Source organism: Chlamydomonas reinhardtii, chromosome 12, assembly GCF_000002595.2.
Source record: "Chlamydomonas reinhardtii strain CC-503 cw92 mt+ chromosome 12, whole genome shotgun sequence".
NCBI classification, from domain to species: Eukaryota; Viridiplantae; Chlorophyta; class Chlorophyceae; order Chlamydomonadales; family Chlamydomonadaceae; genus Chlamydomonas; species Chlamydomonas reinhardtii.
In genome coordinates this window covers 225,524-248,809 of record NC_057015.1, presented here as the reverse complement: position 1 = coordinate 248,809, position 23,286 = coordinate 225,524, and the positions used below count along the sequence as shown (strand labels likewise).

The following is a 23,286-nucleotide window of genomic DNA, read 5'->3' as shown; positions in this document are numbered from 1 at the left end:
ACGTCCACATGTCCGCCTGTCGGTCGGTCAAAATATGTTCCCAAGGCAGTTCAATGTACATGGCGACAGAGCTCACCGAGAGCAGTCGATTATTGGCAATAACCTGACAAAAAACTAAGGGGTTCTGAGGGGTTTTGGGGGGGTCGTACGGCAGGGGGGGTCGGTCGGTCGGTCGGTTGGGGGGTCCCGCAGACCGGACGAGGCGGCGTGCTTTGCATGCTACCGTCAGAGAAGGCCTGGCGTGCGACCGCCGGCTTCTGGTCAGGGAGACGCGGGGAGCTCCTACGGGCGTGAAGGCGGCAGACGGTCGCAGCAGCACGACCAGGCACGACAAACCGCTGTGCTCTCTTGCGATCCCCAGGTACTCAAGTTCACCGTATAATTATGAAAGTGTATACAAAGTAAGTGAATTGCGTTGTTACAAAGTTGTTACACAGAATCCGTGCGAGCTCACTCTGGCAGCGAGACCCCACTTCGCAGCTACTCGTTCTCGCGCCTCTGAGGGCAGAACGGTGTACGCCCAGGCACTTTGATAGCCAAACATCAATTCAATCTGCAGTCGGTTTATGGGAAGCCTCGGGTTGAGTGTCGGCCGGACGATGCAGCAATTTGAAGTCCGTGCCACCTGATGCCTCCGCGACCCCTTAAAATTAATAGCACCACGAAGTTTCATGTGTGATTCTGCACCAGGCACCGACACAGCCCAGAAGTCAGGGTGGGCTCTTGCAGTTCGGAGCTGGCGCAAATCTTAGCAGACAGTTGTTTCGCCAGTTTGTCTGCAACGTCTTTCACTCAAGAGGAAAATGAAGAAATCTGAGCGACGCCGCTCGGATTGCAAGGGACATTCGGGTTTGCGACGGAACGCATTGCTGCTATGAGCGTCTCAGCATAGCATGAGAATTCGTGTGAAGGCACTGCTAGTGCTTTGCCTGGCTTTCGCCTCAGGTGCGGAGCTGGTCTACGGCATTCCTCAGTCTTGGTTGTATTGCCTGTGCATTTAAAGTGCATTATGGCTGGCGGGTATAGATTTGTGGTGGTCGTGCTACTACCTCGCGGCCAGCTGTCGTTGAAACTGCAGTGGGCGGCACAGTCACAGTGTGTGCAGCCAACCATGTGAAGACTAGGTCCCGACTTCACCTTGCAGGCACGCTGGAGGCGCTTGTGGTGGACTTGTCGCCGTGTGTCTCGTTCCAGGCAGATGACTCAGCGCCGTTGGTGTCGTCGCTGGATGGCGCTGGTAGGCTGCGCGGGTGTCCTGGTTGGGGTTGTGCCAGCAGGTGCCACGGACGACACGAACACGTCTGGATTCAACATGTGTAGGACATTTGCTATGGCAGTGGTCTGCATGCCACGTGCCCTCCGCCTGCTTACCCCAAGCCCCGGCCCGCCTGCTGCTCCCCTCCCCCTGCCAGTGCTGGGCTATGTGACGGTGCGCTCGGGCTCCGAGCCGGGCGCCCCCCGCCGGCCCGACGGCTCCACCCTGATGCGACTGGACGTCGTGCTGGCGGCGGGAGGGACGACTGGGGGTGGCGGGGGTGCAGCGGTCGGACGCGGAGGCATGGGCAGTGGCGGCCAGGGTCCCTACCTGGCAATGCCCCGCGCGCTCGGGCACAGCCACAGCGGCCCCTCACCGCTGACTCAGGCAAGCGCACTGCAGGCTTTATGGTGTCGCTGGAAAACGCTTAGCTACAAATTGCGATCGCGCCAGGAGCTGAGCTTTGTCCCACCATCAAGTACGGTAACATTCGGCACGCGCCGCGCAACCCGCAGGCAAACATAGTGGCGGCGCTCTCCCGCCGAATGCCGGACGCCTGCCCCTCCACTGTGCCAGCCAGCCGCGTGGCAGCGGCAGTGGGGTGCTCATCGGCGGCGGCGAGTGGCGGCGGCGTGAGCTTTGCGGCGGCCGCTGCCGCGCTGCTTGTGTCAGTGCCCACGACTCTGTTCCGGTGCGGCCCGGCCGAGCAGGAGGAGCAGTACCGCTCATTCTTCCTGCAGCTGGCAGTGGACGTCAGCGAGCAGGTGAGGGGGAGAAGGGGGCAGGGTGGGCTGGGGGCCGGGCGGGGGGTGGGGCTGCGGGCCGGGCTGGGGAGGGCTCAGGGTGAGGCTGGGTAGGTAAGGGATAGTGAGGGTGAGGGAAGCACGTGGCGGGGTTGCAGCGCCACACAGTGGTTGGAATGCACACGCATGTACCAACCGACGGAGCTCCACGTGGGGGGCCACGCACCACGGAGCTCCGGAACTTAAGAGAGAGAAAGCGTGGTACCGCCCTGACACCCTTCCTTGGTGCGCGTGCACGCAGGCCTGTGGCCCCGCCGCCGTGACCGCCTTCGCGGGCGCGCCGCAGAACTCACTGACCACTGGCTGCTCCTACATCCTGGTCACAGCCGCCTGCAGGCCAGCCGCGTGCCAGCCCGGCAACGGCAGTAGCAGCGGGGCCGTAGGCGCTGGCATGGAGCACGCCGGCGCCATGCCCGGTGCCGGCCTGCCCACTGCTATGGCAGCTGCCGCCAACACTGGCACAGCCGCCAGCGCCTTCACGGACCCAACCGCTGATGGCTCCCTAGGGCCGCCACCAGCAGCGACGCCCGCGACCGCACACCCAGCACCTGCTGCCGCACAGAACGCTGCCGTGTCCACGGCGGTGGCGCCCATGCTGCCGCTACTCGGCCAGGGGCCCGCCCTGGAGCACGACGACATTGACGTGGCGGCGGCGCGGCGGCGGGCGGCGCAGCAGCGGGCGGCGGCGAGGTCCGGCGGCCTGGTGGGCGGCGCGGCGCTGTCACTGGCACTAGGCGCATACGTGTACTCCGCCCGCTGGCGGCAACGGCGGCAGCGGCGCAGCGGCGGCGGCGGCGGTGGGGCCGCCTCGGCGGCTGCCGCGGCCGCTGAGGCGGCCAGTGCGGCTGCAGCCACCGCAGCGGCGGCGGTGTCCACTGCCCAGGCGCAGCTGCTGCTGCAGCGGGCGCTGTCGTCCAGGCGGCGCATCAGCGTGTGCGGGAGCGCGCCTGGCAGTGGCGCGGGCAGCCCGGCACACAACCACCACCTCCACAGCCCACACCTGAATGGAATCGACTCGGACCAGGCCTCGGTCGCGAGCGGAGGGGGCGGCGGCGACTCACCGGCGGCGGCCTGGGGTGGTGGCGGCGGCGGCGGCGGCGGTCCACCGCTGCCGCCCTCCCGCCGAGCCAGTCAGAGCGGCACAGGCAGCCCGGCCCTTGTGGGCGGCGTCCGTGTCAGCGGCGGCATCCACGGCATGAGCGCCAGTGCGCGGCGGCGCCTGACGCATGACGGAGCCGTCAGCTGCTGGCGGGACGTGGCGGGAGCACTGTACGCGGCGCGCAGCTCCTTTGACCCCGCGGCCGGAACCCCACCGTCACCGTTCAGCAGTGCTGCCTATGGTGGTTGCGGAGGCATAAGCAGCCCCGCAGGCGGCGGCCTGCAGCCCTCCACGGCACAGCCGCTGGTTCCGCCGCCGCCGCGGCCGCCGCTGCACCGTTTCGTCTCTGTGGGCAGCCCGGCCATGTCGGCGGCTGTGGTGGGCAGCCTGGTGCCGCCGGCTGCTGGACAGGGCGGCGCTGCAGCCATGGCGCTGGCGCAGGCGCGTGGCAGTGACGACATGGCTGGCTGGCAGCAGCAGCGGCAGCAGCAGCAGCAGCAGCGGCTCACCGGGGCTACCGGGGCGGGGAGCGAAGGCGGCGGCAGCGTTGGCGGTGGCAGCCCTGCCCTTGTGCTTGACAGCGACAGCGACTGTGAAGGCCCCAGTGCGGCCGCATGCGGCGGCAGTACCGGTGCATTCCTCAGCGTGGGCGGCGGCCCCGGGCGCGCGCCAGTGATTCGCAACAGTCACGCCGCCGCCGCCGCCGCCGTCAGCACCCGCACCTCCACTGCTGGCGTGTTGGCCCATGCGCTGGTGCCGCTCCCGCCTCCGGCCGCCAGCCGCCGCAGGGCCTCCCACTACGGCGGCAGTGGGGCTCCCAACGGGACAGATGTGTGGCCACAGGCTGCAGGCGACCCGCCGCCCTCATCGGCAGCCTCGTCGCCTGGATGGAATGGAGGACACGTGCAGGCTCGGGGGGGGCCAGCCTGCTTTCCGCCGCTGCCGCCGCACCTCAACAGCTCACTTGCTGCCGCTGCGGCCTCCCATGGCCCTCTGCCGCACAGTCACAGCCACAGCCGAGCCCAGCAGCAGGGTGCAGGCAGCCCGCTGCACCGCCGCTCCTGGAGCACCTGCCGCGATTGCATGGCAGCCGGCGCGGCAGCGGCCGCTGCAGCAGGCGCGGCGGAGGCGGCGTCCCCATTCGCCCTTCCTGGCAGCGGTGGCGGTAGCAGCGGCGGCGGCCGGGTCAGCGGGCGGCTGCGGGCGCCGCTGCCGCGCCCCGATGACGACTACGAGCTCCCAGTGGCGGCGCCGCCAGTGCTGCCGCCCGAGGTGGAGGGCGGCGACAGGTGCGGCGGCGGCGGCGGCGGTGATAGCGGCGTCGAGCAGCAGCGGCCGCGCCAGCTTCGTTCGTCATCTGGCGGGGTGGCACAGGTCGCAGTTCCAGGCAAGGCACCATTCGCGGCGGCGGCGGCGGCGGTTCTGGGGTCTGCGCCTGCCCGCATGTCCGTGTTTCGGTCCGTGGATGGCACACAGCCCGGGAGTGGCAAGGCCACCGCCGCTGGCGGCGGCAGGCCCGGGGCCACTATTACAGGTGGTGGCAGTGGTTGCAAAGGCCCGCGCGTGGGACTGCAGCTGCCGCCCCCACCGCTCCTCCTGCAGCAGCTGCACTCCTCGCCTCCCAACGTGCGGGGCGAGGGTCAGACGGCCTCAGAGCCGCTGTTCCGGCTGCAGAGCCGGCACAGCGGTGGCGGCGGGACTGGAGCAAACGGCAACAGCGGCGGTGGCGTCGCCGCCGCGGACTGGGCAAGTACCGGCGCGGGCGGCGTTCCACAGGCGAGTCGCCGCCCAAGCCTGATGAGCTATGGCTCCCTGCCGCTCACAACCTTGCCCGAGGTTTGCACGCTGGAGGGGCAAGACACGGACAGTGGCGGCGCTGCGGGTGCCCATGATGATGTGGCGGCGCGGCGGCGCGCGCGGAGCTCATTTGCTGGGGTGGCGGGAGTCGGCGGTGACCTGGTGGTGGTGTGCGGCGCCGCCGCCGTGGGGGACGACACGGACCTCCGGGGGCATGCCGACGACGGCCTGTGCCCCCACGACCACTGCTCATGGGGCCAAAGCCGATCCGGTGGTGGTGGTGGTGGTGGTGGTGGTGGTGGTGGTGGTGGTGGTGGCGGAGGCGGTGCGGGCGCCGGTCCCGCCAGTGCCGGCCCCGCTGGCTGGCACCGGGACAAGGCCGCGTGGCGGCTCAGCGGCGGCGGCAGTAATGGCGGTGGTGGTGGTGGTGGTGGTGGTGGTGGCAGCGGCTATGGCAGCGCCGCCAGCAGCTGCGGCAGCAGCGGCGCCTCCACACCGACAAGGTACCTGCACCCGCACCCGCTCATTCCGCCGCCGCCCCTGGGGCCCATGCACCTGGGCTCACCCCAGGGGCATGGCAGCGCTGCCTCCTTCGCTTCAGCCGGCAGCGTGGGTGAAGGCAGAGGCGGAGGAGGCAGCGGCCACCCCTCGCCGCAGGCCGGAGCGACTGGGCCGCGAGCGCTCAGCAGTGCAGGCAGCACGCGTAGCGTGGGCAGTATCGGTGGTGGCGGTGGCGGGCGGTACGGCGGGGGCAGCTGCGAGATGCCGGTGGCGCGGCCGCCAGCGCAGCCCACCCGACTCAGCCGTATGCTGCTGCACCGGGACGTGGCGCGCGCGGCCGCAGGCGCGGTGGGTGCGAGCGAGGGGCCGCTGCGCCGGTAGGGCCGACGCGCGCTTGCTGGCGTGGCGTGGTGCGGTGTGTGCGGCCGTTTAATTTGCGTTTGGGACAATGGCACGGGACAATGGTGTCAGTTAATGAACAATAAACAGTCTCGCAAGTATGCGCGCTGTGTGGCCAAGGTGCAGGTGCAAGTTTTGCAGCATGCGCCGGATGTCAAGGATGTGTATATAACTTGGGACAACGCGGCAGCTGTAAGTGGGGCTGTTATGGCAGCGTCTAGCAGCGGTGATGTGGCATACATGGATGGGCGCACGGCTGCATTGGGTGGGGTTAATTGCTGGAAAGCGCCAGTACCAGAAGACTGCACCATAGACAAGATGTGCTAGAGAGCACAAGGGAAGGAAACATGCAAGGTGTGTGCTGAGGGTACCAAAAGGTGTACGCGCCCGCCGATGTATTGGGGCCTACCAATACACAGTGTGTGTGCATGTCCGTGTTCGCGACAGGAGAGACGGCGGCCGTCTAGTCCCTGGCCCCGCCCCAGCCGCTCCAAGGGCAGCAGCTGTGGCAGCTGCAGGTGCAGGGGCCCTGGCTGGCCACAGCAGTACCCTGCGACCCTCCTGCGGGTCTTTCGTGCGCGTGGGATCGGGGCGAACCTGCTTCGAGGTAATGCCAGGTCTGGCCCGATTCCTGACGCAGGCCCCGCACCACCCGAATACGTTTTTGCGCCATCCTGACACGCACCTGCGGCGCCGTCAAACTCGTCACCAACGCCCACCATGTTGGCGGCAGACCAGCTGCGGTGCTGCGAGTTGAACAGCGGGTTAGTCGCGCCCAGGGGTCGTATCTTGTTTTCAGGGCAATCTAGGCTCAGACAAAAACGGCCGGGTGGCCGCCGTCTTTTGTTTGGGCACATGGCGGTTTGGGGGCTTCTCCATAGGAATTCGGACAACAAAACCCGCCCCAAACCCGGGCCAACAATGTCTTGCCTCAGACATTAGTCCCTGGGAGGAATGTCTAGGAAACGGCCAAAATTGCCAATTTATGCCTGGAGACATTAAGATAGGAGCCCTGGTCGCGCCGCCGCCACTTGCGCTGCCACTGTCAGTGCCGCCACCGCCATCAGAGCCGCCGCCATGCCTACCAAGCGAGGTTCATGCCACTGCTGCGGCCGTTGGCGGCCGCCGCCGTCACCACCGCCGCCACCGCCGCCGCAAGCTCCTCACCGTGAACACCGCTGCCCATACCCAAGGCGGCAGCTCCCCCTGCTTCTTCGTCCTTGTCCACCCGCCCTGCCCTTTCCGCCTTTTGCTGTACACGAACATGCCCTACTGTACAGAACAGCTGAGAGAGAAATGCTTGCTAGTGTGAGCTGCTACAGCCAGCAGGAAGATGGCGCCACCAGCCACAGCGCCCGCCAGAATGGCCGTACTGCTACTGCTACTGCTACTGCTACTGCTACTGCTACTGCTACTGCTACTGCTACTGCTACTGCTACTGTCACAGTCTCCTTGCGGTGCCGCCGCCGCGTTGGGGGCAAGACCCGCTGCTGCGAGCACACCATTGCCGGCATTGGGAGGAGTGCTGCCGCGCGCCTTATTGCCGGGGGAGGCGCCGCCGCTGCCGCTGCTGATACCAGCCACTGCGGGCGGTGGTGCTGGTGGTGATGGCGGCGCACTGGGGCAGGCGGCGGGGTGGTAGCCGGTTGTAATGACCAGGTAGGAGCAGCCGGGGTATAGTGAATTTGCGCGGGGCCCCGCGAATGCGGTGTCCAGTGGGCTGCTGCACGCCTAGGGAGGCAGGGGGAGGGTCCACATCTCCGCTGTCCCAGCACTCTAAGGGGGAGGCAGGCAGCAGGCGGGCCGGGGCTTGGGGTAAGCAGGCGGAGGGCACGTGGCATGCAGACCACTGCCATAGCTAATGTCCTACACATGCCAGGCCTTATAAATCCAGACGTGTTCGTGTCGTCCGTGGCACCTGCTGGCACAAACCCAACCAGGACACCCCGCAGCCTACCAGCGCCATCCAGCGACGACGCCAACACTCACCAACGGCGCCGACTCGTCCGCCTGGAACGAGACACACGGAGAGCCACTGAGGCTCTTGCGTCCCAGCCGGTGCCAGCCGTGACCTCTGCCCTGATGCGCTCTCCCTTGTGGCAACAATGCAACATGCAACAGACCATGAATGGTGCGGATCAAAACTGCAGCTGGCATGGTGTCTTCGTGATATCTGGGCTAGACGTAACAAGCTCCTGAGGTTACGATGATCTGCCTTGCGTGTGTACGAAGCTCACAATGACGCAAACAGGAGAGACGAAGAGCCCTTGCAGCTCGGTTAGCCTCGTTACAGGTTCAGGAACGGACACTCCCAACCCTGTAACACATCATCATCATCATCATCATACGTTAAACAGTTACGGTGGCATTGTGTCTGCAGCGCTCACGTGTGTATGCTCTGTCCAGCCTGTAGAAGCACGACGGCAAGCGCGCTGCCCCGTGTGGCATGAATTGGTGCGGCTTTGCTGCTGCCCAGAAGTTCCGCAAAGCATCGCGAGCACGGTAACCTACAGTGCCCTCCACGGCTCCACGGGTGCGACTTGCCCCCATGGTGTACTAGGGCCATCCGTGGCTCTCGACAACGCGGCGTCCACACACGCCGAAGCCATTTGTTGAGCTTGCGCCTAGGACAGACGACCACTCAGGACGGTGTAAGAGGGCTAGCGCTAAGACAGGATCAACCGACCACATCAAAGACCTCGGCCGGACGGCAGGAGGACAGGATAAGTGCCCTGTCCTCCAAACTCTGCACACACACGCTGCAGCACACACACTCCCAACTTACAAACTGCGCGCACATTTCAGCGCATAGGCTCCACTGCTTGTGCTCAAGCCAAGCCCAGGTACACGGCTGTGCAGGTCATTCGCTGTTGCCAAGTTCACATCACAATTAGCCCGTTACCTTGCGCTCTGAACCGCGCTTCTACCTATACCTACCACCCTAAGACCATCCTCTTTACACCAACACCAGCACAACGCACATAAAACGTAAGCGTGTCTACCCACCAGCTCCAACACAATGCTCGCCATCACCGCGTGCCGCGTGGCAGGAGCATGCTAATTAGGTAACACGGGCGGGCGAGTGTACAGATAGGCAAAATGCGACTAGGGGAGACACGCAGATGGCGCAGGGCCGTTGCGAGGCGCAAGGTGATATGCGCCGCCGTTGCGCCGTGCTGCAGTAAGGAGCAGGCTGGCCGGTAGGAAAGAAGGGGTCCACTGCACGACGGGTCGATCATGGGCCCCCATCTCCCAGCCTCACTACCGCCACACGCCGCATCCTTCCTGCATCTATGTGATTTGCCAGGAAAGCTAAGGCCACTAAGTTCGGACAACTACATCATCCAACACAATCGACCCGAAGCACGGCTACCCGTATGCCTGCATGCGCCACTCCGCATTCCATGCATGCCAACATGCATTGTAAAACATTCAACAATCTCAGCGTCATAACATCAGCCACGAAAGGGGTTTTGCCCAATGATTGCCTGCCAAACACCTGCCGCAGTACCGCATGCAGGGCCCTGGGGTCCTGGCCTTGCATCCATTCCCTGCCTGGTCTCTCAACCGCGGAATGCCGGGGGCGTGAGCTCCAGCCGCAGGCGCAGCGCGCTGTGGTTTCGGTCTGCAACATAACTGCGTGCCCGGTGACCACTAACACTCGCATTGCTCTGATATGTTGCAGAGTCGAGCGGCCCTCACACACTCCGACAGCACTCTGGCTCACAAGCACCCTGCGCATTCCACGACTATTGATGTAACCGTGACATATTATACTGAATTACCCAAGCAACCATACTGCATGTATGCAACACTCGGGCGGCACAACCACATCTCCCATTAACACAAAAGGGAGAAGTGCAAGCCTTGACCAGCTAGTTTGAGCCCAGCTGGCCTTAGCCGCACCGCGCAGGCTGCGGTGTGCAACGGGTGACAATGGATGGAGTCACACGCCACCCACGCTGCGGCTCTCCACAATCACACACGCATGCAATAATGACTCCGCGGCCCCAGTGCGTGCAGTCTATAGATGATAGGAATGCTTGATGGCGCGGACCGGTTATGGCCTCAGTCCGCAGCTGCGTGTCGCTTGTTGTTCTTGTTGACGGAGCGTGCCGCCGTGCGCGTGTGTGCATGACTGTGCTTGTATGCATGACTGTGCTCGTGTGATGGCCATGTCTTGTGCGCCGTGTGCAACTCATACTGGGTTTGCCCCAAGCTGTGCCCAAGAGTGGACACGACATGATTGGAAGATATGCTGTATGGAATGTTGCGTCAAAGGGACGCCTACATGATTAATCGTTTCAACAGCCCCCAAATTGCGGCCAACACAATGGGTTGCAACCGCAGCAAAGCAGTGCGTTTCAGCGCTTTAGCAACATAAAATATTTTCCAGTGTCATGCAAAACCATTTGGCTATGTGCCTGTGGAAACCGACCCCGGCTATGTCCGGGCGATGAGGTTGTTCGACCTCAGACTGTGGAGGGGCTCAGCCCCTTTTCCCGTGACCGGGGAACACTTGTCCAGTGTCATACAGTCTTACAAAATCAAACCCCGCACTGACTCAATCATGCAAGACTCCGTGCAAGGCTGGTGCCGGACCAAGATGTGCGACTGGCACGCTACCACTGCTTGCGGCCATCCAGGCTGCTGCCGGGCCGCACCACCGACACTGCGGCAGGGCCGGCCCCATTCCGTAGCGACTCCCAGTCCGCCGGCGCTCGCAGCGCGGCGGTCCGTGCGCCTGCCGGCAACGAGGTGGCGTCAGCAGTCACCGCCTCCCTTGCCGCCTCCACCACACCGCCTGCAGTGGCGGCCTGAGAGTGGCCGCTCCCTGTGCGTTGCACAGCCGCACACGAGCCGGCGCCTCGCAGCAGCGCCAGAGCCACCATACCGCCGCTCGCGGGCGAGCGGCCGCCGCTGCCGCCAGTGGTGGGCGACCCGCCTGCTGGCGGCAGGGCCGGAGAGCCGGGGCAGGGCGACGCAGCCGCCGAGGGCGAGGCCGCCGGCACGAAGTGCACACCTCTTAGGTGCTGGGGCGCCAGCGAGCGGCTGCGGGGAGTGCCCGCCTGCAGGCAGTGCTGCTGCAGGCAGAGCTGCGGTTGCGGCGCGGCACTGGCACCTGCGCCGTTCCACGAGCCCCGCGGCACGAAGCGGCTGTGGCTGGCGCTGCCGGGTGCGTCCGCCACGCTGCCCGCCGCCGAGAGCGCGGGAGAGCCGGGCGGCACCAGCAGCTGCAGCTGCTGCAGGCGCGGATGCGCCGGCGGCGGCGCCAGCGGCTGCATGGCGCGCGGCGTCTTGACCTCGTACTCATAGTCCAAGTGCGGCGAGGCTGTAGCAGCAGCAGTGCCGCCGTGCACGGAGCCGTACAGCTCCATGCCGATGCACGGCGCCTCGCCCGCCTCGCCCTCGGGTGTGGGGTCCAGCTGCAGCCCCACGAATGGCGACGCGGCCGGCCCCCGGGTCAGCGCGGCGAAGTCGGAGGCGGCGCCCAGCGGCATGCGGCTGAACAGGCTGGGCAGCGTGGGCGGCAGCGCCGCCGCCGCAGCAGCAGCAGGGTCCACGCCACGGGGTGTGCTGCAGCCGCTGCCACCCTCGTAGTACTGCGCGCCGCCATAGGGGGCGGCGGCGGCGGCGGCGGCTGAGGCGGTTGCTGGGTGGCCCCGGCGCTTGGGCGCGTGCTGGGGTGCGGCGCCGTACGCGGCGCCGCTGCGTGCGGCCACGAAGCTACCGCCGTCCAGCAGGCTGGTGGCGTCGTCGGCACGAACTGCGCCCAGGCCGCCGCGCGGGGTGCGGCCGGCCTGCGACGTGAAGCCTCGCGGCGTGCGGGCGCGGGCGCGCTTGCCGCCTGGCGTTGAGGTCGCGACGGCGTAGTCCGCTGCCCCGCCGTCACTGCTGTTGCTAACGCCGCTATTGCTGCGGCTGATGCCCGCGCTGCGGCCGCCGCTGCCAGTGCCCGACCAGTGGCGGCTCTTGCCGTACAGCACGTCGAACGCCTGGTCCTCACCGTACTGCTGTACCGCCCGCCGCAGCCGCCAGCGCAGGGCCAGCACGTACACGCCCACCACCGCAGCCGCCAGCGCCAGGCCGCCCGCCAGGCCGCCCGCAATGGCCGCAGTCACGTGCTTGGCGCCGCCCGCACCGCCGTCGGCCGCCGCATCCAGCGCGGGGCCGTGGCCCACCAGGGCTGTGGCGGTCAGGCCGGCGATGGCGCTGCCGTCCGTCTCCGAGCTGCCGCTGCCATTGGCGCCGCCAGCCACCGCGCCCGCACACGTGGCTGGTCTGCAGGCGGCTGTGACCAGGATGTAGGAGCAGCCAGTGGTCAGCGAGTTCTGCGGCGCGCCCGCGAAGGCGGTGTGCGTTGCGTTGGCGCAGGTGGCGGATCCATTGGCCACACCGGCACCGGCACCGGCACTGGCGGGCGCCAGGTCCACTCCGACCTGCACGAAGAAAGAGCGGAACTCCTCCTCGGCGGCGCAGCGGAACAGGCTGGTGGGCACGTCCACCACCAGGCTGGCGCGGCGGGAGCCGCAGTCCGCGGCGGCGGCGGCGCGGTGTGCGGGCACGGTGGAGGGGCAGGCGTCTGGCTCCCGGCGCGACAGGGAGGCGTACACGTTGGCCTGTCCAGGACAGGGACAGGTTGGCCGGAGGTGAGAAGCCATGGGGAGACGGCATACAGCGCGCTGAGAAGGAAGCGGGCTGAACAGCCATTCGGAATCCACGGTGGCCTGACGCGTAGAGTGTGTGCCCTCCCATGGTCCCAGCCCGAGCTCCCTCGCAGCCAGGCACACTCACTCACCGGCATGGCTGTGGCGTTGGCGTCCTGGCCCCGCGTCAGCCGCGGCGCCGCCAGCACGTACTGCGCGTCGGCCTCGCCGTCCAGCGTCACGTCGAGCCGCAGCATGGTGGTGCCGTCGGGCTGGCGCGGCGCACTGCGGGGAGCGCCCGAGCGCACCGTGACATAGCCCAGCACTGGCAGGGGGGACGGGAAGCGCACAGCGGGGCGGGGCAGAGGGGTGCAGCAGGGTGCGTCGACGACGGAAAGAATGAAAGGTCAGACGTCTTTGAGGACGGGTTGTCAGCAACACCTACCCGCGCCCTGCCGGGACATCAGAGGCGCGAAGTCGTCCGCGTTGAAGGAGACACATAGAGAAGTGTCCCAGACGTAAGGAAGCGCTTCAACAGCGGACCGCCGGGGTACGCCTGCGGTACCAATGCGTTATGAATAAAGCACCGTCAAAGAAGGTTGTAACGACTGTTTTTGAGCACCAACAAACTTGCACAGAAGCACAAAGGCAAGCGAAAGGCTCGCGATCCTTAAGTCTTCACAAAAACGCAGGCACTCACCCGCCAAGTGCCGACCATAACCAAGCTGCAAGCAGGTAGCTAGCACTAGAATGGCCATGCAGGCATTGAAGACAGGCCAGCGGGCGCAGCTCATGATGTTTTGAGCACCGCACCGCACGCTGCAAACCAGCTTCAATACGCAGCCGCAATATCCATCCAATAGAGCTATAGATGAGTGCTGGGACTGTGTGTGCACGTGGCGACGGCAAACTCAGGTAGTTCTCAACCGGTGGCTCACGACTGGTCGCTCGCAACGGCGTACACCGAGGCGTCAAGGTCAGTTTATCGCACGGCCGGCCCAACAAGCCGACGTAATAGGAGGTAAGCGCGGCGGCCTTGCTCTACCTCGCCTGAAATCGCGACTTATAACTGTTTATGTGCCGGGCTACCGTTTGTTGTTTGAATAAAAGTGCCACGATATTATACAGTTGTGTACAGACCCGTCCTCGGCAAAGCTGCCAGGATGGACGATCTTGGCGGTCGTCCACGGCGGTTTCGCCCCCATCATCGGTGTCAGCCGGCGAAGCCCTGAGAATACAATTTGTGATCGGAGCATCATCTATGAAGCGTTTTCTAGCTCAAGTCGCTCGGCTGAGACGAGGCTGCTGTCGGCACATTTAACTGGGGGGAAACGGGGGCTGCGGATGCTGTCGGCGCCTGTGTTTGATATTGCGATCCAAAGATGCATCAGTGCCTTTGAATGCAAGATAACGCATGCAACCCTGGTAAACCCGATGTATCTGGGCAACACATGTTGATGTTTAGTCTGTGTCACATCGAGGGCACTAGCGGAGACGTTGCTGGCGGGAACACCAAACCAAAACCGTTATGCGGTGGTACGCCCGTATCGACGCGGCCAGGCCTTGGGCCAGGCGCCCCTGCGGCAGCCGCACGCATTGCGGCTTGCCAACGCAAAGAACGGCTAGGCGCCCTTGGGTCCAGGCCGGTCCAGGAGAAACATGCAGAGTGATAGAGCTAACAGTAGTGAATTTTGCCACGGCATGCACACGGTCACAGGTGACGTAACGTAACGGGTTACGACTCCCCTGGACCGCCCCCCAGCCCCTCCCCAGGCTCTCGTGCCAGGCTCTCCACACTTCCCTTTGTTTGCAAGCCGAATGTGAAAAGCGTTCTACTGCCAGTGGCTGGTCCGCCTCCCCCCTCCCCTGCCTCTCCACACTTTCCTTCGACTGACGACTGTCAGGCTCAGTCCAGGGCAGGGGAGGCCTCCCTGCGCAGGGCCCATTTACTCCACACTTTCCTTCCATTTGCTTAATCCTATGCTTGGATACGGCATTGCACCTTTGCTCCAACCATGTCCGCCGGTGTACGGAGGCCTCCCCTGCATGCATACGGTGGGACCTGTGCAACCCTGGGGTTGTGGGGGCCAGCGGCCGCATGTTCTGGTATGCTCCATGGTGAGGCTCTGCCGGGGCGCACGGGCCGCGGTGCCTACACCTGCATGTCCCCGAAGTGCTTTACTCCATGACGAAATACGGGACTGACGGGGCCCGCATCAAATGCAGCTGCCGCCAGGCCTTTGTTCATTGCGCTTCTGCTGAGTTTCCCGGCAGGAACTGTGCTCAGCCACCTCCCCGGCTGCAATGTTCTGCACCCGCAGGTACTGCGAGCCTAGCGCCGGAGTCATTCTGCCGTGAATGAATCGTGAGCTCCCCTGGCTGTAAGCCTTGTGCTGCCCGGGTGCCCGGGAGCGGCGCTCTGGAGTCGGAACCCGGGAACTCGGATTCATCAAGTGCTGTCGCCGACTCACCGCTAGCCTCTGCATTGACCCCACCAGCCTTCCCTACACTGCAGGGCACCCTGCTATACCGTACTGCGCCTGCAGGCACCCCTTGGCTCAGGCTCAGAACTCATTTGAGTGGGTGTGGCGGTAGCTTCAGGTGCGGCCGCGGCGCTGATGCACTGGGCTGACGACGCTGATACTGACAACAGGACGCATCTACACGCATCCAGCTGACCTGTCGTCACCTACCCGGCCCAACCCGCCCAAGGCGTACCGTGTGTGGGCGCGCCATACTAACGAAATCAAGGTTACACTGTCACTCACGCCGCAAACCAGTATGTGTCGAAATCAACAAGCAGTTGCCCAGGGGCTCAGCGCACCCGGTGTTCACTCAGAGGCGCACCCTTTTCCTACGGGCACAGCCACACGGCGTAGCCTCGCTTCTCATCCATTCTTGCCCCCACCTACCGTACATGCCAAGTAAACCGGCCATACCTGTTGCCACCCCTGGGCCCTATAACTACCGTAGCGCACGGCGTCACCACTACCGTATGCCATCATGACCACAGCTCCCCACCCAGCAGCCGTCCATGTGCGCCGGCCGGACATTGTCGACCAAACCCTATAGAGCCCTCAGCGACATCCAGTCACACACGCACACACGCACACACACGCACACACACGCACACACAGTACAGTAAGTGTACGTGCTTAAGCGGGCCCGCCGCTAGCCTTCCGAACGTGCCGCGCCCGGCGTGGCCCGGTTGCTTCCGATCCGTTGCTAGCATCAAGGACACCGTCCGCCGCCTCATCAATAGGGCCGTACAATCTCGATCACCTCCTGCTGCTGCTGCTGGTGGTGGTGGTGGCGGTGGTGCGCGGGCTGCTCCACCACCACGACCTCCTCCACGTACCCCTGCTGCGGCTGCGCCATGGGCGCATTGCCATAGCCGCCGCCGTAGCCGCCGCCGTACTGCTGCATGGGCGGCGGCGCCTGCTGCATGGGCATGGGGGGCGCTGCGTACGCGCTGTAGCCGCCGCCGCCGTATCCCGGGCGCATGCCGCCGTTGGGCTCCCACTGCATGGCCACCGACACCACGCCGTGCTGCGTGCGGTGGCGGGGGCTGATGACGGCAGCCTCCACGCGGTCTGCCCCCAGCTGCCGGGCGCGGGCCAAGGAGATGGAGGCGGTGCCCAGCACGGCGTCGTGGCCCAGCTGGTCGTCCTTGACCTCCAGCTGCAGCTCGTTCTCATTCAGGATCTCGAAGCGGAATGTCTCGTTCCACACGGGGTTGCGGCCGCCGTCCGTGGCCACACGGGTGCGGAAGTTCTGGCCACCCACCTGCACCACGCAGTAGGGATCTTGCCTGGGGAATGCAAAAGGGGGAAGCAACAGCAGGGGGGGTGAATGCCCGAGCCCCACGATATCGGTCCCCATTGTCAAGGAATCGTCGCCCAGGAGGGGCAGCTGCAGGAAGCAGGCCGCACGGGCGGTGCGAAAGAAGGGTTGCCAGGACCATGGCGATTAGGCTCCTTAGCAGCCAGTATGACTAGCAGCCCTAGGTTATTGAGGCACCGGCCCGCGGGAGCCGTTTCGCGAGGCCAATGGATGGCCCCGCAGGAACCTGAAAGCGCCCAAAGCTCACCTGCCAAACCACTCCTTGTTGTTCAGGTCCTGAGCGAACTCCACAGTGATAGCCATCACGCCAGCCTCTAGCGCCATGATTGCACGTTGCGCAGGCGCGCGCCGGGGATGCTCGGAGCGATGGCTGGTGTCGAAGCGGTGGTTGGCAGCAGCGACCAGTCAGCGCTACAAATTTCTATGGCGTTTAAGAGGGCAGATATGCAGTTGCATATGGCCCATATTAAGCAGTCATTCTATATAGCCCGGAAGCGACGCAGCGTGCAATTCGGCCGCACGAATCCCGGAAACTGCTGGCACGAGCACTGCGGCACGCGCTCGTAGACCGCTGGAACCCTCTCTGCCCGGCTCTGGCTCCGCCCGAAGACGCATGTAGCCCCCATATCACTGCATCCCTTCTCCGCTAGCAGACTCCGGAGGCGGCCTCCTCACTCCCCTACCTGGCGTTGGCCGCGGGTCGCTGAGGAGTGAGGGCGCGGACACGACGGTGACAGCTGCATACCGCCCAGTTAAGGTCAAGGCTTAAGTCCGGCTCAGCCCCAACCCTCCCTAGTGCGATCGTGCCGATCAGCTCCATGCTGCTGGCTGTTTATCCATCCCGATGACGGCCACACCAAGCGCTAGGCCCGCGCAGCTGTAAGGAAGGTGCCATGCGCCATGGCCGGTCTGGCACAACTCCTCAGAACCGAAGTGTCATAATGGAAGAGGAGGTGGAGTGATGGCACCTAGTAACATGTTCGGTATGACGGGAGGAGCGTCCTATGGGAGCAAGCCTACTAGAGCTAGAGTAGGCCGACGGCGTGGGTCCAGAGCAGGGTGTTCGTTCTCCACGTCACTGGCTCGTGAACTGCGTCAGAAGGTCCCTCTTGTAACCAATGCAATCTCCTCAGAACTCCGCTACACAACGCCCATGCAGCCCGCCGCCATGCAGGGGATGACAAATTGCTGACAGCAATACCAGCACGCGGGCACCGGTCATCAGCGGCACGCCCCGGTGCACTCGGGGGCCTAAGTAGTTGCGCCGTGCCGCACACACGATATCACCCGACCACGGCCATTAAAGCGGCGAACAAGGTTGCTAGTGACAGGGCGAAGCGCCAGCCAACCGCCGGGCGCCTGCATAGTGGTAAGCCGTCCTGGAAGAGCCAGCGCCGCAAGCCGGGTGCAGCTCGTGTCACCACGATGCTGCTGGAGCGCCATGGTGTGCTGCATGTACAGTCAGCATGCGCCTACCTGCATAAGCGGGGCACGTGCGGTGGGTTCCGGTATGCACGCATGGGCGGCCCAGTCAGGAAGGCGGGTCCTCGAGCGGCCCTGTCAGGTACCCCGGTGGCCCGGTCGGACACCCAACACCATGCGCCAGTCCCAGTCTGAATCCTATTCCTAGTTGAAGCGCAAGGTTGTGAAGCACGACTTGAAGCCCTAGGAAAACCTCGGGAAAACAATGATAATACGGCAGCCGACTGACACATGACAACACACACGGCGGTGACAGCCAGCGGTGCCGCTCACAGTGCCGGTGCCACCGTAATGCTATACGTAATCAGCGCAGCAAACCTTGCGCATGGTGCTACCATGTGTGCACGAAGCCTATCACAATGTGTCACCTGCTGTGCGGCTGCTGCAGTCATCCCCCCGCCCGCATGGCCGCCACGTCCGCGCCCACACCTCTACAGCACGTGCCATCCATACGCTCCTGTTTGCATGTACGAACTCCCTCAGTCTCTCTGTACCGTATGTGTACAGTACTGCCGATGTGCTGGTGCAACGGCGCTTGTGGGCAACAGCTGCAGCAGCAGCAGCGGCATTGTGGCAAGGCTTTGGCACTTGTGATGTACCCCTGAATTGCCGGCACCCACCCCGTCAAGCGAACCAGCCGCTAATCCAATCATGTCACGTTACTTGCGACCCGACTGGCAAGATCTCATAACCCCCAGCAATCGCGTGCAAGCAAAACACTCCTGAGCGGCTTCGCTCACCATCGCCAGAGCGCCCGCGGGCAGCTGCAGGCCCGTGCCGTGCGGACGGCCGAAGGTTGCGTAATTCACACAGTCGTACAAAGCGGCCCAGTACAAATGCGCATGAAATCAACGCTGAGAGGCCCGCTGAGCAAGGATCACCCGGGCGCCACTGCCGCTGCGGCACGCCCACGGGGGTCGCTACTGCCACTAGCAACAACTCGTTGCCGATACCTATTTGAGCTTCTTTAAGACGCCTACATGAGCGCGTTATATTTTACGGAGCCAGCTTTGGCGAGTCAACCACAAAAAGCGATACCCCGCGATTGCCTTTCGGCGACTAACCGTCGACAGCTTTTGCACACTTGGAAGCTAGGAGTATGTCCTTTAGTGCATTTAGGGCATTTCCCTCGATGACGAGTCTGGGTCGGTGGGTGTCTTCCATAAACGGCAGGTTCCGCCGGAATGAGGTCATCCCGGAATCGAAGCTTGGCCAGCCGAGCATTTAATCCAAGTCCATTGCCTCAGCCAGTATTACTATCAACAATAGGATTACTCAACCGACTGCATTTAGCCGGCCAAACTACTCCTGTGTCCTGCAGCTGTTCCTCCAACAGTCACGATGGCCCTCCTCGCCCAGCGCTCTGTGAACGCCTCCGCGCGTGCTGGCCGCCCCAACCGCTCGCGTGTGGTGGTGCCATGCATCCGTGCTGAGAGTGGCAAGATTAAGATCGGCATCAACGGTGAGCGTGGGGAAGGGCGTGAACAATCAGGGCATGCGCGGTTCCGTAACAGCCCTTCCGGAGCCGGAATTCAGAAGCATCGCGCTCACCGTCGACCAGCTCTGTGCGTTGGCAGGCGATAACTTGGTCCAATGCTGCAGGCTTCGGCCGCATTGGCCGCCTGGTTATGCGCGCCACGATGCTGCGCCCCGACATCGAGGTCGTGGCGATCAACGACCCATTCATTGATGCCGAATACATGGCCTACATGTTCAAGTATGACTCGGTCCACAAGACCTGGCCCGGCCACGTCAATGGCAGCAAGGACGGCTTCCTGGTGGAGGGCCGCAAGATTCACACCTTTACTGAGAGGCAAGCCGTGCGTTGTGGGGCGCAATTTCATCTAGAACCATAATTCAGGCTGCAGCGGTCAACCTGGCATCAGTTCAAGTACTTGGCACTGCGCGGTCCCGCCCCGCATGCGCTTTCGGCGAGCAACAGTCCTTCGGACCTTTTCCCCGCACCTTGCCCAGAAGCATACAATGCTCGACCTGTTAACAAAGGCGTGCATGCTGCATTTGTTGCCACCGCCAATCCCCGATTGGGGTTTCGGAATTAAGTGGAGGGCGCGGCACGACGTGTTAAGCCCGCAGGCCAGGGTCGACCACTTGCGCCTGCTCGACTCCCCCCCCCCTCAAACTTGCCTCTCACTGGCTTGTTGACTCTTCTGCCGCCGCACCCACTCCTTCCTTGTGTGCAGCGACCCGAGCAAGATCAACTGGGGCGCTGCCGGCGCTGACATCGTGATTGAGAGCACTGGCGTGTTCACTGACATCGCCAAGGTGAGCACAGCTCTCCTCTCCACACAGGCCCCGGGTGCATGTGTGCCCGCGTCACCCCGTGCGCAGCCCACCGTCCACCAACGCTACCCACTGATGCACTGCTATGCACGACGACGCTACTCCCGATGGCCAACCATTCACCCACAGCCTCGCCAACCGCACCTGCCGCTCTCACCTTCCCTTCCCTCTCGCCCTCCGCGCCAGGCCACCGCCCACCTGACCGGCGGCGCCAAGAAGGTGATCATCACCGCGCCCTCCAATGACGCGCCCATGTATGTGATGGGCGTCAACCACGAGAAGTACAACCCCGCCACGGACCACATCATCTCCAACGCCTCCTGCACCACCAACTGCCTGGCGCCCCTGGCCAAGGTGAGGCGGCTGAGGGGCAGCAGCGGGTCGAGGATGGCTGTGCATGCAGGGGTTGGCTGCGGTGTGCGTGAGTATGCCTCCGAATACTACTAGATGGTAGTTCGAGCAGGATCAGCGTGAAGGCGGTAGGAACTTTCATTCCGGGCATCACCTTCAGCCCTGCTTGCATTGTCCGATGCCATATCGTGAGTCACTGCTCCCTGCGCATGACCGCTCTTGCCTCTCATCCCCTAACCACCCAGGTTGTGAACAGCAAGTTCGGCATCAAGGAGGGCCTGATGACCACCGTGCACGCCACCACCGCCACCCAGAAGACCGTGGACGGCCCCAGCAAGAAGGACTGGCGCGGCGGCCGCGCCGTCAACGGCAACATCATCCCCTCCTCCACCGGCGCCGCCAAGGCCGTGGGCAAGGTGCGCGCTCGGATGCGGGCATTGGTTGGGGGTGCAGGTGGTGGCGTTGCAGGCCGGAAGTGCGTCGGTTTGCTGTGTGGCGAGGGCGGCACCACCATTGGATTGGCGGGACCCGTGTCACATTGAAGTGTAACCGAGAGACGGCATTTTTGGAGATGGCGGGTACGTCCAGGCTCTAGAGAGCTCCACCGGCGGGGCCCGCTTGAGCGCTGTGCCGCGTCAACGCCCACCCCCGCTTCCACTGCCCGACGCCGCCTCCCTCCCACCTCTCCCTGCCTCACGCCCTGTACCCCCCCTCCCCAGGTGCTGCCTGAGCTCAAGGGCAAGCTGACTGGCATGGCCTTCCGCGTGCCCACCAACGACGTGTCGGTGGTGGACCTGACCGTGACGCTGGAGAAGGCGACCACGTACGAGGACATCATGAAGGCGCTCAAGGAGGCGTCGGAGGGCGAGATGAAGGGCGTGCTGGCCTACACGGACGAGGACGTGGTGTCCTCCGACTTTGTGACCGACCCCGCCTCCTGCACCGTGGACGCCAAGGCCGGCATCATGCTGAGCCCCACCTTCGTCAAGCTGGTGGCCTGGTACGACAACGAGTGGGGCTACAGCAACCGCGTGGTGGACCTGGCCCTGCACGTCGCCAAGAAGGCCGCCGTCAAGGTGTAAAGCAGCCGGCCGGAAGGCAGTGGCGGGCGGGCAGCTTGCTGATGGCGTTAGGAGGACACAGGCTTGGACGGGCGCGAGTTGGAGCAGATTGCTTCAGGGCTTCGGCGTGCGAGTGGTTGCGCGCGCCGGCCTCTTTGGTGTGTTGCGTTGTAGTGCTTCTTTGCGTGTGAGAGGGATGTTGTCGGTTGGCGTGTGTGCGGACAAGGGTCGTGGGCACGTTGCCGCGTCCCTTGGGGCCTCTACCCTGGAATCCGTGTGCGGACATGGGGCACAGGGGGTGGCTGTTGATCCCGGCCCTCAGCCTTGGGTCCCTGTGCCGGCGAAAGACGGCGCTCGTTCTTCATTGGAGTGTGGAGCTGTATTGGCGCAGTGGTTAAAGAAGTACTGCGGGCCGCCATGAATGCTGCTCAGCTTGCATTCACTGTATGGGGGCACTGCCGCGTTGCGCGCGCAACACGTCACATCCGTTTGAGTGGGGAAGAGTACTGTGCATGGCTGATCACGTGGGGCCGACACGTGTGCGTGTGCAGTGGCGTGCATTGGTGTTGCCACATGCAGGCTACTGCACCTGGGCCATGCGGCGACCTTCGGCCATGCATTCTTTCATAAAAGGATTTAGGCGTTCTTGCATTAAGGACTGCCACACGGTGCGTGACGGCTGACAGGAGATCTGAGTGCATGTGCACTGCAACAAATGTAAGCCCACCGCATTCGCCCTGCAGGGCTTGGCACCTAAGGCCCTCTCCCCCCCCCCCCCGCTCTCGTCCATACACTGCGCCCCAACCGCACGGAGCGGCCACCATCCAGCAACGGAGCCGCCGTCGCCCGATGCGGTAATGACCACTTGTGGTCGTTTCGCGGGGTGTATGGGGGGGATCAAATGTGTGGATATATGCCGACATATCCACGCCAGGACGCGCAAATTGGCCTTGCCTCGCTTTTACGGCTGGTGCCGCGTTTGGCCCCTAGTTCTGCTTGTGGGGCGCTTCCAGTAATGAGCTGTAGGAGAGCGGCATGTCCAGCTGGCTGGGAGCCTTGGCACCGTAGATGGAGTTGGAGGTCTGGCACACGGGGTGCTGCTGCTTGGGGTTGTGCTTGCGCGTGGTCACGTCCGCAAATCGCAGCGGCAGCCCCGCCCCCGCACCGTCGCCACCGCCCGCCGCCGAGACGCCGCCGCGGCCCACTGTGGCGCCCACGTCATGGTGCCGGTCGCCCGCCAGCCAGCTCTGGAAGAAGGCGTTGTACAGCTTGCGCTGCGCGGCGTCCACGCATGGCTCCGGTGGCCGGGCCGACTCCACCTCCCGCACCAACTTGACCGCACCCGCCAAAGAGCCGCCGGCCATAGTGCGCGCCTCGTTCAGCTGCGCCAGCCGCCGCGCCGCATCCAGCGCCTTGGCCGCCTCACCCTTGCCCCCAGCCTTTTCTGTGGCGTAGTAGGCAAAAAAGTTGGAGGCCAGCTGCAGGCTGTAGGCGTCCCCTAACCGGAAGCAGCTGTCCACGGGCATGGCGTACATGGGCGGGTGCGCCACGTCACCCGGCCGCAGCCCAGCCAGCATGTAGCCCAGCCCGCAGGAGCCGAAGGGGGAGGGGCCCGCGCCCGCGCTGCACTCAAACTCTCCAACGTTGTGCTCGCTGGCTTTCTGGGCTTTGCATTGTTAGACTTGAAAGCATTCTCGATAAACCGTCATCCGGACGTATTTGCATCACCATTCACGCATGTGGCAAG

General features: G+C 64.3%; 6 protein-coding genes across 6 annotated transcripts; 2 read left to right on the top strand and 4 right to left on the bottom strand.

Moving 5' to 3' along the window:
- Positions 1-390: 390 nt before the first annotated feature.
- Positions 391-6,236, top strand: CHLRE_12g485300v5 (uncharacterized protein). Its single transcript, XM_043067823.1, has 6 exons — positions 391-945; positions 1,145-1,237; positions 1,413-1,642; positions 1,771-2,019; positions 2,300-3,898; positions 4,001-6,236. The coding sequence occupies exons 1-6, from the start codon at positions 894-896 to the stop codon at positions 5,834-5,836; spliced, it is 4,059 nt and encodes a 1,352-aa protein (XP_042917918.1). The 5' UTR covers positions 391-893; the 3' UTR covers positions 5,837-6,236.
- Positions 6,237-7,008: 772 nt separating this feature from the next.
- CHLRE_12g485276v5 (uncharacterized protein) lies at positions 7,009-8,060 on the bottom strand. The gene is made up of 2 exons (XM_043067822.1): positions 7,844-8,060; positions 7,009-7,585 (listed from the first exon to the last, which is right to left on the bottom strand). The coding sequence occupies exons 1-2, from the start codon at positions 8,009-8,011 to the stop codon at positions 7,124-7,126; spliced, it is 630 nt and encodes a 209-aa protein (XP_042917917.1). The 5' UTR covers positions 8,012-8,060; the 3' UTR covers positions 7,009-7,123.
- A 69-nt stretch (positions 8,061-8,129) lies between these two features.
- Positions 8,130-13,590, bottom strand: CHLRE_12g485250v5 (uncharacterized protein). Its single transcript, XM_001703127.2, has 4 exons — positions 13,202-13,590; positions 12,947-13,057; positions 12,654-12,826; positions 8,130-12,474 (listed from the first exon to the last, which is right to left on the bottom strand). Exons 1-4 carry the CDS (start codon positions 13,257-13,259, stop codon positions 10,477-10,479), a joined length of 2,340 nt encoding a protein of 779 aa, XP_001703179.2. The 5' UTR covers positions 13,260-13,590; the 3' UTR covers positions 8,130-10,476.
- A 1,651-nt stretch (positions 13,591-15,241) lies between these two features.
- CHLRE_12g485200v5 (uncharacterized protein) lies at positions 15,242-16,786 on the bottom strand. Its single transcript, XM_001703126.3, has 2 exons — positions 16,592-16,786; positions 15,242-16,312 (listed from the first exon to the last, which is right to left on the bottom strand). Exons 1-2 carry the CDS (start codon positions 16,666-16,668, stop codon positions 15,757-15,759), a joined length of 633 nt encoding a protein of 210 aa, XP_001703178.1. The 5' UTR covers positions 16,669-16,786; the 3' UTR covers positions 15,242-15,756.
- A 2,274-nt stretch (positions 16,787-19,060) lies between these two features.
- Positions 19,061-22,272, top strand: CHLRE_12g485150v5 (uncharacterized protein). Its single transcript, XM_001703147.2, has 6 exons — positions 19,061-19,288; positions 19,429-19,639; positions 20,028-20,109; positions 20,314-20,481; positions 20,724-20,894; positions 21,198-22,272. The coding sequence occupies exons 1-6, from the start codon at positions 19,168-19,170 to the stop codon at positions 21,558-21,560; spliced, it is 1,116 nt and encodes a 371-aa protein (XP_001703199.1). The 5' UTR covers positions 19,061-19,167; the 3' UTR covers positions 21,561-22,272.
- A 6-nt stretch (positions 22,273-22,278) lies between these two features.
- On the bottom strand, positions 22,279-23,240 carry CHLRE_12g485100v5 (uncharacterized protein). Its single transcript, XM_001703125.2, has one exon. The coding sequence runs from the start codon at positions 23,114-23,116 to the stop codon at positions 22,526-22,528; it is 591 nt and encodes a 196-aa protein (XP_001703177.1). The 5' UTR covers positions 23,117-23,240; the 3' UTR covers positions 22,279-22,525.
- Between the last annotated feature and the right edge of the window lie 46 nt (positions 23,241-23,286).

Excerpts from the sequence above, each read along its gene's own strand:
- CHLRE_12g485276v5 (XM_043067822.1), bottom strand. The coding sequence starts at position 8,011 with ATGCCAGCTGCAGTTTTGATCCGCACCATTCATGGTCTGTTGCATGTT. Across the intron at positions 7,586-7,843 it reads CGGACGAGTCGGCGCCGTTG|GCGTGCAGCAGCCCACTGGA; the intron begins GTGAGTGTTGGC and ends CTGCCTCCCTAG.
- CHLRE_12g485250v5 (XM_001703127.2), bottom strand. The coding sequence starts at position 13,259 with ATGGCCATTCTAGTGCTAGCTACCTGCTTGCAGCTTGGTTATGGTCGG. Across the intron at positions 13,058-13,201 it reads TTATGGTCGGCACTTGGCGG|GCGTACCCCGGCGGTCCGCT; the intron begins GTGAGTGCCTGC and ends TTGGTACCGCAG. Across the intron at positions 12,475-12,653 it reads CCAACGCCACAGCCATGCCG|GCCAACGTGTACGCCTCCCT; the intron begins GTGAGTGAGTGT and ends TGTCCTGGACAG.
- CHLRE_12g485100v5 (XM_001703125.2), bottom strand. The coding sequence starts at position 23,116 with ATGCTGGCTGGGCTGCGGCCGGGTGACGTGGCGCACCCGCCCATGTAC.
- CHLRE_12g485150v5 (XM_001703147.2), top strand. The coding sequence starts at position 19,168 with ATGGCCCTCCTCGCCCAGCGCTCTGTGAACGCCTCCGCGCGTGCTGGC. Across the intron at positions 20,110-20,313 it reads TGTTCACTGACATCGCCAAG|GCCACCGCCCACCTGACCGG; the intron begins GTGAGCACAGCT and ends CCTCCGCGCCAG. Across the intron at positions 20,895-21,197 it reads CCGCCAAGGCCGTGGGCAAG|GTGCTGCCTGAGCTCAAGGG; the intron begins GTGCGCGCTCGG and ends CCCCCTCCCCAG.
- CHLRE_12g485200v5 (XM_001703126.3), bottom strand. The coding sequence starts at position 16,668 with ATGGCGCTAGAGGCTGGCGTGATGGCTATCACTGTGGAGTTCGCTCAG. Across the intron at positions 16,313-16,591 it reads AACAAGGAGTGGTTTGGCAG|GCAAGATCCCTACTGCGTGG; the intron begins GTGAGCTTTGGG and ends TGCATTCCCCAG.
- CHLRE_12g485300v5 (XM_043067823.1), top strand. The coding sequence starts at position 894 with ATGAGAATTCGTGTGAAGGCACTGCTAGTGCTTTGCCTGGCTTTCGCC. Across the intron at positions 946-1,144 it reads TTGCCTGGCTTTCGCCTCAG|GCACGCTGGAGGCGCTTGTG; the intron begins GTGCGGAGCTGG and ends TTCACCTTGCAG. Across the intron at positions 1,238-1,412 it reads GTCGTCGCTGGATGGCGCTG|TGCTGGGCTATGTGACGGTG; the intron begins GTAGGCTGCGCG and ends TCCCCCTGCCAG.